Source organism: Lampetra planeri, chromosome 2 (assembly GCF_965212315.1).
Source record: "Lampetra planeri chromosome 2, kcLamPlan1.2.h2, whole genome shotgun sequence".
NCBI classification, from domain to species: domain Eukaryota; kingdom Metazoa; phylum Chordata; class Hyperoartia; order Petromyzontiformes; family Petromyzontidae; genus Lampetra; species Lampetra planeri.
In genome coordinates, this window is record NC_136108.1 from 5,844,486 (window position 1) to 5,857,558 (window position 13,073).

Sequence of the window (13,073 nt, forward strand, 5' to 3'; positions counted from 1 at the left end):
AGGGTAACGTCGTCGACGTCGTCGTTGTTTAGGTAGTTACTTGCCATCACGCACAGGTGTAGCGAGACGACGACGACATCGTCGGGCGCGCCCGCGAGCGACGGGACCGATGGCCGATTGCACGAAGCCGGACCCCCCGCCCGCACCCCTCTGCCGCCAGCGCCGTTAACAACGCGGAGACGCAGCTCTTTGTTGTTGTTGTGCCGATTGTGGTGGTAGTGGTTGTTGTTGTTGTTGTTGCAATGTGATTAAGGAGCACGAGGAGCGCCGTTTCCGAAATCCCTGATGCGGCAATTGTTGCTTTTTAGACAACTACAACAACGAAAATTTGCAGATGGAAATTATTGCGGAATTGTCTAAAAGCGCGCTGGCGGTGGTGGTGATGGCGGTGGTGGCGGTGGTGGCAATCACTCGGCCCGGCCAGGTCGTCACGGACCCTCGCTCCCCGTGTAACAACGGAGAGGTGGTCACCCCAACCCCCCTACCCCCCCCCCCCCTCCTGTTAATAAAATACCTGTCCAAATGGAAAATGTGCTCGCGTTTCAAGTTTTACACAGAAATTAATAACAATAGTAGTAGTCGCGATTCGCCGGACGTCTAGGATGCGCGTGTGTGTGTATATAATTCTACATGCAATATTGCTGACTATACGTACACACGTACAGACCCGAGCGCGCACACACACACACACGTAGCCAAGTCCGCAGCCAACTCTACGAAAACGTCACGAAATAAATTGCTGTGCTCGCAGCCAATTTGTAGCGGATTTGTTGTTGTTGCCGGTTTTTTTTTCTCTCATATTTCAGTTTTTTAACACAGAGCGAGGCGATGGTGCCTCTTCCTGCCCCGACCAAACAAGGAACCGCGTTGTTCCGTGCGCTCGGCGCCCCCGCAAGACACCCCCCCCCCCGCACTTCCTCGCTGCAGTCAGCGGCGAGAACAATACCGGGGGGAGGGAGGGAGGGGTGTGCTTGTTGGGGGTGGATATTGTCATTTTTGTGGTCTTGTGCCGGGGTTACCCCCAACCCAGCCCCCCTCGTAATGCGAGAGTGCGGTAGCAGGGCCAGCGGTGGAGGGAGGAGAGTTGTGGGGGGGGGGGTTAAGAGAGCTGGGGTGGTGGTGGGGGGGTCAGAGAACGAGACGTCAGCCCTGATCCGCGCTCTTCTCTTTCTTCATCTTTTTCAGCTTCATGCGCCGGTTCTGGAACCAGATTTTGACTTGCCTCTCGGTGAGGTTGAGACCGCGTGCCACCTCGTAGCGGCGGTCCCGCGTCAGGTACATGTTGAAGAGGAACTCCTTCTCCAGCTCCAGCGTCTGCTGCTTGGAGTAGGGGCAGCGCTTCTTGCGGCCCGCGCGCGCGTGCAGCCAGTTCACCGAGGGGTCGCCTGCCGTGGGGGGGGGGGGGGTGCGAGTGGGGGGGGGGGTGGTGGTGGGGATGATGTCCCTCGCAGGGTCGAGTGCGCGACGGCGGATACCGCGTGCCGGCCGAGGTCGGGAACGGAAGGGGAAGGCCGGCAAGGCGCGGACGAGCAGGAGGGAGGGCGGGCGGGCAGTCGAGTAGGCCGGCGGGCCCGGGCGGGCGGGCGGGGGGGGGGACAGGGTTGAATATGGTAAAGAGGGGGCGGGGTAGACAGTCGGGAGAGGGATACACCGCACGCATGTAGAATGTGCAACCACGCGCGCACGCGACACGCGGAGCGCGTTCACGCGGCGCCGGGTCAGAGCTCGCGATTCGTGGGTCCCCCCCCGCCCCCCCCTCCACCCCTTACCCCCCCCACCGCCCTTATCGGAGAGCTTCGCCTCTCATATTGAGCGGGCCCACGGGGAGAGCGCAGCGGGGAAGACGACGAGCGGCGCGATGAGCCAAGGGCGGGTCCGGCACACGCGCGCGCGCACACACGGGCGTCCCTTCACGACTCGGGCCGTGAGCCGCCCTCTAATCTCTCTCCCGGTGTGTCCTCGCTCTCTGTATTCTACCCCGCCCCCCCTCCCTCGCCGTCTCTGACGTCTCACCGTCACTCCGCTTCCCTTTCTCCGTCTCACAATTTGAAGAGAAAGGCCCTTCCCTCGATCTCTCTCTCTCTCTCCCGTCGTTGTTTATTTCTGTGTCAGTTATTCCCGTTTGTATCCTCGTCCCGGTATCCCCCCGTGTGTGATTCTCTCACCCGGCCAATGACCCCTCGATACATTTCCATTTCTACGTCTACAGCCCACAGTTGTGTTCGTCTCCTTCTACCTCTCTCTCTCTCTCCCCATCCCTCTCCCCACTCTCTTTCCGGAACATGTGCCCTGCAGCCGCTGCTTAAACTAATTAGTGATTACATTACACCCACAGGGCAAGAGCACGCAGAAATTGGCTCAAAGGTTTATGCCCAAGAAGGCGATTAGCATAAAATTAATGGGGGGGGGGGGGGGGTGATGGTGGGATTCTACACAAGGCTGCCCCCCCCCTGCCCGGACACGCCGCGACGGGGATCAAAGCTACGGGCCTCCTGCACTCGTCAGACGCAGCAGCAGCGGCATCGGCAGCAGCATCATCATCAGCACTCCCAAGTGGCACACGAGACGCGCGCTGCTGCTGCTACCGCTGCTGCTTGATGGTCGTGGCAGTGCGGCGGCGAGCGCGAATTTGGCGTTTTAAAGAGCCGCCGCTTGGTGGGTGAACGCGAAAAATGCGAACGGAGCCATAAAATTCAAGGCGACGGGGTGGTGGTGGTGGGGGGGTATTGCGGCAAAAGCGAGGGAAAGGGCCGCGCGCGGAGCTCCGTCCTCTCCGCAACTCCGTTCGGGCGCAAACACCAAAAAAAAACACCCACCACCACCCCCCCCCCAAACACAATCACGGCGACGCGAGACAAAGAGCGCACACCGAAGCGAACAAAAGGTAGCGATGCGCCACAACTCACTTGCTTCCAATTGACGTTTCTCTTCCGCACTCGAGTCGAGGGGTCCCAGCTTCGTGTCGGTGCACGGGTCGCCTCCGACGCCCCTTCCGTCGAGCGGCGCCTCGGGAGCGAAGCCGCGGTACAGGATGGGCTCCGCGTCAAACCTGCCCAGGCCGGGCCCCTCGGCGCCCATCGGGGCCACGTCGCACTGCCTGCCCGCCAGGGGGAAGGCCGCGTGCGAGCCACCCACCCCGACCCCGACGCCGGCGAGCGACTCGAGCCACGAGCGCGCGTACGCGCTCTCGGGCGCTACCGCCGTCGGCGACGCGTACACGTTGAGCTGCGTGTGCACGTGATGGTGCGGCCACGACGCCTGGTACATGGCGGGGGGCTTGGGCTGGAAGCTGCACGCGGGGTACTCCGCGCTGAGCCCCGCCGCGGGCTTGGGCAGCTGGAAGGGGGCGTCGTGAAGCGGCGCCATCAGCTCGTCGCCGTCGTGCCTCACCAGGGAGTCCACGAAGTAGCGGCCCTGGCTCCCCTTTGACGCGGACATCATGACAGCCGAGCTGCCCAGCGCGGCGCGGCTGCTGCTGCGGCTGCTCCTCTTGCTGCTACCGCCGCTGCTGCTGCTCGTGCGGCTGCTGTTGCTGCTACTGTTGCGGGCGCGCGCGCGACCCAATAGCGGCCGGGCGCGACTGCATCGGCGGCGGCGGCGCTCCTCCCCGCCAACACCGGGCCGCGTGTTTTGAAGGCGCCGCGCGCTCCCATTGGTCGCGGGCGACACACGTGTGAGAGCCTCCACCATCAGAGGGGATGCGCGCATGCGAAATCAGCTGCGCGAGCCCCCAAAAACGCACGGGGAGGGGAGGGGGCATGCGGCTCCAACCCTCCCCCCCCGCGTGCGCGCGCGTGCTGTGTGTTGCGTGCGGCTAGGAAAACCCGACGAGACGAGTTCGATTCCCGTTCATGAACAATAACGGTGGCGAATGTCCGAACCGGTTATGGACTTCCCCCCCCCCTCCTCCTCCTCCTCGGTCATCTCATCCTCGGATGAGTACCTGGTGCGGTGCGTAAAACAAAGCCTCCCGGGAGACAAAGGCGGCCGAGCGTGGTCCTGGCCACCCACGTCCTCGTGTGCCGTTCCGGTCCTTCATTTGGTGCTCGCTAACAGCAACTTGCCCCAAAAGGTCTGGTCGGGCTATACGGGGCACCTTTGTCTTTGTGCGTTGCGTGGACGTTTGCGCGTCTGTGTGCGCGCGTGTTGTTGTGCACACGACATTTGCATACGGGGCAGAGCGCCCACGTTATTATATACGCTCGCGCACAAATCACGATGTGGAATACATTAAAACGCTGCGCGTGTGTCAGTGTGCCACCTAATTATGAATCCATACGGTCCGCGAGAGGTGAGAGAGAGAGGGGGGGTCAAGACGTCTCGAGGAGGATGAAACCAAAACACCGGCGTTGTGACGGTGGCCGCGCTTTCATTGCGATTTTAAACAAAATGACGCGTGTATATTTTAAAATAACCGATGAAGACGACGACCACGATGATACGATCTCACGATTCAAAGATGTCATGTACAGAGAGAGCAATCATTTGGAGGCTGCGACGCAGCAGCAGCAACGACAACAATCAACAACAACAATCAACGCAATGATCACGACTCGTGCACAGAACTAGCTCGTTCATATCGAGCGGGCCGAAACTTTGCGCCATCCCTCGTGGATACGCATTGCGAATGGCCAATAGGAAAACGCGATTGCTTCATCCATACCCGCCCACAAATTAACCCCGAACACCGCAACGCGCGGAAAAGGCGGGGGGGGGGGGGCACGGAAGGGGGGGGACAACAGAGGCTGAGAGAGAGAGAACGACTGAAGGAGGGGAAGAAGGGAAGGAGCTCGCATCCGCCAGGGAAACCGACGCGGCTGGACCCCGTGACGGGACCCCAGAGAGGAGGGAATCTTGGACGATGCCCGAACAACCGTCGGTGTCACAGCGACGACCTCGTTCATGCTCTATGAATATCCCTCTGTCTCTCCTCTCTCTCTCTCTCCTATTTATACTGTATTCCCACACACACACATATATATATACCCACACACCACTCGCACCACTCACGGTGCGTACACGACCGGGAATGTCCCATCCCCCCCCCCTCTCTCTCTCTCATCGTGACTCACATACCTCGCTCTCCTCTCTCGCTCCCTCTCTCTCTCGCTCTCTCTCTCTGCTCGGCATTTGGAGCGGCGCTCGCTCGGTGTTACCGGGGCAGGGACTTGGGATGGACCGGACAAATATAATCCCGCGTGAGTCGGGCGCGCGCGTGAGTCGAGCGCGCGCGCTCGCACGAGACGTGGGGGGGAAGGGGGGCAGTGGTTGCGGGCAGCCGAAAGTAGCCGCGGCGAGTCCACGACAAATTAACGCGAGTTGTGGAAGCACCGATCGACAAACCGTTACCTCGCCATTGTCACCGGGGCATGACGGCGCATAATAGAATTACGAAACGTACGGAAAATGTGTTACGCGGCAGAGTTATCTTTTTACACAGACACACACACACAATTGTTACATACGATGCAGTCGTGTGTATATGTGTATGGGTAGTGTAATGGTTAGCGCGCTGCGCTACGAACCCGGCGACCAGAGCACTCGCGGGCCAACATCAGTGATGATAATCACAAACGGTCCTGGGCCTCCCCTAGGTCAACTCGGCCTGACATCAGTACCTGGTTCGGTGTGTGTGTGTGTAAACATCGCCAGTCGAGTAACAAAGAGGGCCAGGCGTGGTGGTTGCCAACCATCCCCTCGGTGCTGATAGGTGCTCGCTAACAGCACTTACCCCAACAGTCTGTTCATTCTAACCGGGGGGGATTTTTGTAGTGTATCACCAATACGCTTATCATCTGACTAGTCCCAGGTCTTGTTGCTCATATATATATATATATTAAATGTATCAACATTTTTTTTTTATTTCAAAGAAACCGGTAAAGTTTGGCCTGACACAAGCTGGCGTTCTCTAAGGGTGAATGCGTTCGTCCACGGTTACTCGCACGCACGCTCACTCACAAATTGTTTTCAGCCGATTGCTTTAAACTCCGTAAGAAGTTCACTGCGTGGGGTTGATGCCGTCACGCCGTACGAAAACCCGTCACGAACACACAATAATAATAAACGATACATTTATACAAAACATAAATACGTTACATATTTAAGAGATACAATTATCAATTGGACAAAAAACCTGAAATAATTGTGTACGCACCTAAAGCTCCTATCACCACGATTCTCACAAATATTACATTTTGTGGTTCCGTATCATCACATCAGAATACGTGCCCAACACACCGTGACACGACAGTGCAAAGTTACACCGAACGTAAACACTGCACAACGTTGCAATGTTACAATTGCACACAACACACAACACACGCGCGGGGGTGGGATAGACTCAAGAAAATCCGAAATTCGCCGACTTGCAATCACCGCATTGTGTGTTTCCAAACCCCATTATTTTGAACACAAGCCCCCCTACTCCTGGGCCGTCTATGGATTTGCTAACACATGCAATGTGCTTCTCACCTTGTTAAAATGTTATATTTAAAAAGTCTTACGACCCGTCTTTAAGAAATGTACTTTGAATAAGATTTTTAATATGAACGTAACAACGGTTACGTGGGTGGCACGACCTTTTTTCATATATATAACATATTTTTTACGCCCCCTTTTCTCACCACCCCGCTCATCAGCTCAACAACCTCCGCTCAGCTACCGCCCCCCCCCCTCCCAGCCCGGCCATGCGCCCCTGCCTCTCGCTCCGTGCCTCCCTCTGCCAGCGGTCGTGGTCGCTGCGGCTGCCAAACTCCATCGCGGCTTCCAGGGGGAGCTTCCTCCACTGCCGCCGACACCTCAGGGCGACGGGACGCGGCCATTTTGCGCTCGAGCGAGGCCCTGGGCTCTTCCCTCCCCTCCACCTTCCCCCTACCCTTCCCTTCCACTCCGCCCGCCCATCCAAGACTCCCCCACCACCACCACACCCTCACCACCCTCAGGCCCGGAAAGAGAAGTCATCTCCGCAATATAATCCATAAACAGGCCCGCTCTGCCCACACACACACAGAGAGAGAGGCCCGTACGTGGCGACTCGCAGTGATAATGCGCACGCGTCGATTTGGTGTACACATGGCACGTGTCGATTTGGTGTACACATGGCACGTGTCGATTTGGTGTACACATGGCACGTGTCGATTTGGTGTACACATGGCACGTGTCGATTTGGTGTACACATGGCACGTGTCGATTTGGTGTACACATGGCACATGGGCGCCTGCTGATGGCAAAGCAGTTGCCTGCGAATGCCAGGTTTAGATGCATCTCCCGTTCATCGCGAACGCGAATGTTCGTTTAACATACAAAGACAAAGATCCCCCCCCCTTATAGCCTTGGGGGCAAGTGCTGTTGGCGAATAGCACCGAATGAAGGGTCGGTACACGAGGGGGCGTGTGGGGTGACCAGCACCGCGCCAATATCTACGTGTGCCTTTAACATACACACACACACAACAACAACTACACGCATGAATGAATTAAGGTGAACGGTGCAGTATTACACGATAGGGCAGCACACGTGTTCGGGCGTCATGAGTCGTTACGCGCCATGCCCCGAGTCAAATGTCGTCGTGAAGGCATTTGGACCCGAAATGGCGAAATCGCCATGGTGTCGTCTCACGAGAACACACGCCGCCGTCGTTGTTGTTGTTGTTATTGTTGTTGTTATTGTTGTTGTCGTCGTTATTTGACGATGCCGTGTGTGCGCATGGCCGGCTACTGACACGGACAGCTGACAGACACCGTCACACTCGTCCGTCCATGCCGATGAGGGCACGATGTTGTCACCGGAGCGCGCGCGATGCCTTGTGACGTCTTTTTTATTTTAAAAAAACCCAACGAAATATAATCGCGCGTGTGTGTGTACGGCAAGCATGTGCTGTGTTGACGCTGCTGTTACATCACCCATGTAATCACAATAGGGCGGCTGACTTTGTATTGTTATTATGATGGTTATTGTTATTATTGAGATGTAGTTTTTAATTGTTTACAGCCGCCACGTGACTTTACCGAAAAAACCTAAGAATATGAATATCGAACTCTGCATTTCCGCGTGTCAATTAGAACAACGACTGAGACAACCAAAACACGCATTGAGCAAATTGAACAAGCTGGCTGCAGGTAAAACTCGTTCCATCACGATTATTGAAGCTTATTGAGGAGCTCTTACTAGATAGTTAAAAAGAAAATAACGTTCTGTTTTGTGTGTATATATATATATATGCTTGTATCCGAAATAATCGGACCGACGATGCAACATACATTGTTAAATGATCTCGTAAATACGCATCGCGATATTTGTTGTCATTAAAAATATATGTAAGCGGAAGCATCGTTCGTTTATTTTTTTTAAGTCTATCTGCCTATTTGCTATGTCGACCAATTCTATAAAAAATCTAACTTTGGTTAGGCGAGCCACACTTTGGGCCGGGTTCGACCTTCTGGATCTCATCGGCAGAGTCATCAGGCTTGTTAAAACGAATGCTCTCGAATTTGCCAGATGTTAATTTGGCACTCGGTATGAATTACAGGGAACTCGGCTTCATCGTAAAATGAGGGGGGGGGGGGGTAGGGAGACGCGACAAATGCAAACTCCGTGTGTGCCGCTGCGGTGGACGATGGGTAAACTGTTGAAACATCAGTAGACAATTACCCGGTCTATCCACATATATACACAAGTACATTTTAAATTATACCTATGTTCATAATGAGTTTATTTTAGGGATTAGGCCCTGTCGGTTCGGTGCCCAATTTTTGTTTGACTATAATCCTACACACAATGCGACAGAGTCTATATTAAATCAAATCGTCACATGGGCAAATGTAGACATTGATTTTGGTTTGATTGGCCCTGCCGGATACGTTAAAAAGAATATCGTTACAGCATTACACCTAGACGAAGATTGACCACCAAAATGAACCAATTATGAATCTGAATGTTGGTCCTGAAAGCAGGAATGTGCACTTATATACTTTATTTATTTTCAGTGACTTGGCCTTTTCTCTATTTTGCATTTTGTTGTTATTGTAACTCGCCGATCCCGTGTCCCTACTTGACATCTGTGCGGGGAAAGAGCTTTACAGCTCATCAGATTTATCCTCCACCTCTTAATACAGATTATGACTCTACTGGCATTTGCGTTTGAATTCATCAGCCTAGCCACTGCCGCGTGGTGTGAGTGAGGGAGGTTCGATCTGCACGCTCATGAGGTGGCGTACAGACGCCAACGGAGGCACCGTCATCTCTGCACGACACAACGAGGCGGCTACACCCAAAGACAAAGATCCCCCGTGTAGCCTTAACAGACTGTTGGGGCAAGCACCTATGAAGGCCGGCACTGTGGCACACGAGGGGGTGTGTGGCCAGCAACCACGCCCGGCCGCCTTTGTCTCCCGAGCGAGCGGCACAAAGTACTCATTTGAGTCTGAGTCTACCTAGACGAGGCCCAGGACCGGTTCAGATAATCGTCACCGGTGTTGGGGAATCGAACTCGGGCTGCCGGCTTCGTGGCGCGGCGCGCTAACCGCTGTACCACCGCTGACAACACCACCACCACCACTAACACCACCACCACCACCGAAAACACCACGACCGCCACCACTAACACCACCGCCACCACTAACACCACCGCCGCGGGAGCTACGATGACTCACAGAACATCTCAAACTGCTCAATACTGTTTAGAAACAGGCAATGTAATTTTTCTTTATTCTTTTTTTTTTTAAAGTTCGTTCGCTTTGAAGCAAATGACGAATGCGCGCACGCTTTGCGGGACATTTATGGTAGCGTTGCTCTATGCTGGAAGCGCTCGCCCTACTGTATTATTAAAACCGGCTCCTGCCCGCGCAGACGTGGCCGGAATGTCAATGCTGCCGCTACTGCTGAATGCTGCTGTGACTACACACGCAAGGAGCACCAGCAAGCAGAAGCAGCAGCAGCAGAAGAGCACGGGGAGACGAAGCCGCGGCGCCCAGGAGGCGCCCACTCATCGCGTTTTGTGGCAACAACAAAAGCGCGTCGCACTTTTATTGCGAATCATTGAATCCGTCTCCCCCTCCCCACCCACCCACCCGGCCGCCTCCATTCCTCAAGGAAACAGCAACGCGCCGCTCTGCACGTGCACCACCAACCAACCACCAACACCAACAACCGCCGCCATCAACAACCACCACCAAGCACCACTCACTAACTTCCACCACCCACCACCAGCACCAACAACCGCCACCACTACCAAACGCCACTACTCATCAACCACCACTTCCACCACCAACCACCAGCATCAACAACTGCCACCACCTCCAACCACCCACCAACCACCACCGCCAAGCACAACTCACCATCCACCACCAACAACCACCAGCATCAACAACTGCCACCACCGCCAACCACCCACCAACCACCACTACCGCCAAGCATCACATGTCAACCACCACCAACCACCACCAACCACCACCACCACCACCACCCAGCACGTGCTCACAACTTTGGCTCCAGGCGAACGGTGCCAAACGCTGCGCTCTGGACGCCGTCGATCCGAGTTCGATTCCCGACCACGACCCCCGGACGCAAACGACGATTATCCCGAACCGGAACCGGTCCTGGCCCTCCTCAGCCGTGATTCAACGAGAGTGCGTGGTGCGTGGTGCGCGTGAACATCCCTACTGGGGGAGACAAAGGCGGCCGGGCGGGCGGGCGTGGTTCGTACCCACACCGCCTCGTCCGTGCGCCCTTCCGGCCTTCATTAAGGTGCTCCCTCGCGTAAGGGCCACTTGTCCCAGCAGTCTGTCAAAGGCTATACGGGGGACCTTTGTCTCTTGCACATTCAAGCGTGCGGGGGGGGGCATGGCGAAGTGGGGGTGTAAAGGGCGGAGGGGGCTCGAGTTTAGGGGGGGGGGGAGGCTTGAGGGGGGTTGAGGGGGGTTGAGGGAGGGTGTTGAGGGGGGTTAAGGGAGGGGTGAGGGAGGGGATTGAGGGGGGGGGTTGAGGGAGGGGGCGCTAATGACGGCCCCGCGCGCGGGTCTAACCGGATGTGGGGCGCTCATTTCCGTCGGCTTCTAATGGCCCCGCGCTGGAGGTGAGCGAGGCGGCGTGCCCAGGGCGCTGTTTGTTGCCTGTCGTAAAAAGCGCGCTCACCACCACCACCAACAACAACAACAACCACCCCCACACACCAACACCACCAACAACCACCACCACCACCACCCCACCCACCGTCTCCGCTCTCTCGCCGCAAACTTTCATCTCGCTCCATGTCGCTTCTCTGAGCAGCAGCAGCAGCAGCAACAACAACAAAACGCATCCACACACCCACCCACCCCAATTAAATGGAGAACTAAAAGCGCCGCCAACTCGGCTCTCGCGAGCAATCTCCCTCGCGCCCAGCGTGAAACGGGGGGGGGGGGGGGGGCGAGTGATTGCCGGGCAATTGCGCGCTCAGGGCCTCGAGTGGAGCGCGAGAACGACCAGACCCCTCCTCCTTATTGGGGCCCATATATAGAGAGAGCGCTGGGCCATAGAACCCGCCCGCCATTGTGCCGGGGGCTCTTACACGTTTATGTGGCGACATTTCCTGCGCCCCCCCCCCCCCCTAGCGAGCGAACCCCTTTCATTCATTCACCGCCCAATTGTTATAGATGGTGCGGGAGGGGGTGCAGGAATGGGTGGGGGGGGGTGACCGAGACAGAAGCGCATCTCACGGTGCCAAGCGAGGAGTTGGCGTCGTCGTCGTCGTCTTTCTCGTGCGCGTTCGAACCTAAGGTGCTGGGAAGGGGTTGAGGAAGGAGGGGGGCACCCCCCCCCCCCACCCCACCCCCAGCCCCCAGGAACAGCGAAAGCTGGGTGCGAGAGGAAGGTGGCGGCGAAGGGGGCCGATAAAAGAAGAGACACGGAGAGAGACCTGGATGGCGTGAGATGCGATGGTGTGAAGAGATGTGGACGCGAAGGGTTATGGTTAGAGCACTGGGGTGTGAACGAGAGGGTCTGAGTTCAGTGTGTGCGAGGTACAGCCGAGTGTTTAGGGCAGCTGGAGGTGTGATGGGAATCTGGAAGGGTGGGGGGGGGCTTGTGTGTGTGTCTGATCTGGGTGTGAGCGAGAGACGCGGGTGAGTTGGGATCCCGGGTTCCTTACAATCCTGCATTGGGTGCGTTACAATCCTGCATTGGGTGCGTTACAAGTATGAATGGGTGCGTTACAATTCTGCATTGGGTGCGTTACAACCCTGCATGGTTGCGTTACAATCCTGCATTGGGTGCGTTACAATCCTGCATTGGGGCGTTACAATTCTGCATTGGGTGCGTTACAACCCTGCATGGTTGCGTTACAATCCTGCATTGGGTGCGTTACAATCCTGCATTGGGGCGTTACAATTCTGCATTGGGTGCCTTACAATCCTGCGTGGTTGCGTTACAATCCTGAATGGATGCGTTACAATCCCCGGGTGTGTTCGAAAGCACCGCGCGCGGCCTTGTCCCGCGGGCGTTGTGCGGAGCTTTTTTAACACGTAGGGGGAGAATGTGTAGCCACGACGTCAAACAAATATCAATACCAATAGAAAGTATGCCCAATGCCGGCATGTCGAGTCCGCGCCATTACGCGACGCGCTCCGTTTGAAGTCTCGCGGCCAAATTAAAGCAGAAGCCTCGTTAGCACTAATTGCGTTGTACGGAGGGGAATTTGCTCTGCAAAAATGGGACATTAAAACAAAATATATCCCCTCCCTGGTATTCATCATTTTATTTTCTCCGTATAATAGCCGAAATTACACCGGTATATATAATTGGTTCTTTGAAGTAAGTTTGGCGGCCAGTCAAATCGACTCTGTTGTTGTGACAATTAATTATAAACGTTTTATTCACACGAGATTTATCGGGGGGGGGGGGGGGGGAGTGGAATAAAATCATACCCGCACTTGGCACACAGCGTTGCTTAGCGAGCACGTATTGACAGATACTGGGACGGTCATTCGTGCAAATATTTCTTTATTAGGTATTGCTCACGGGGTTCATACGATTAAGACCTCTCAGATATACATATACGTTTACCTTTCCTATACTTCGTGGTCTTTTAAAAAATATCT

The 13,073-nt window shown here is 55.8% G+C and overlaps 1 protein-coding gene across 1 annotated transcript; it reads right to left on the reverse strand.

Moving 5' to 3' along the window:
- Positions 1 to 783: 783 nt before the first annotated feature.
- On the reverse strand, positions 784 to 3,732 carry LOC144725426 (homeobox protein Hox-C9-like). The gene is given in 3 exon segments (XM_078604633.1): positions 784 to 1,385; positions 2,907 to 3,576; positions 3,579 to 3,732. Coding segments are annotated over 3 exon segments (987 nt in total). The 5' UTR covers positions 3,654 to 3,732; the 3' UTR covers positions 784 to 1,143.
- Between the last annotated feature and the right edge of the window lie 9,341 nt (positions 3,733 to 13,073).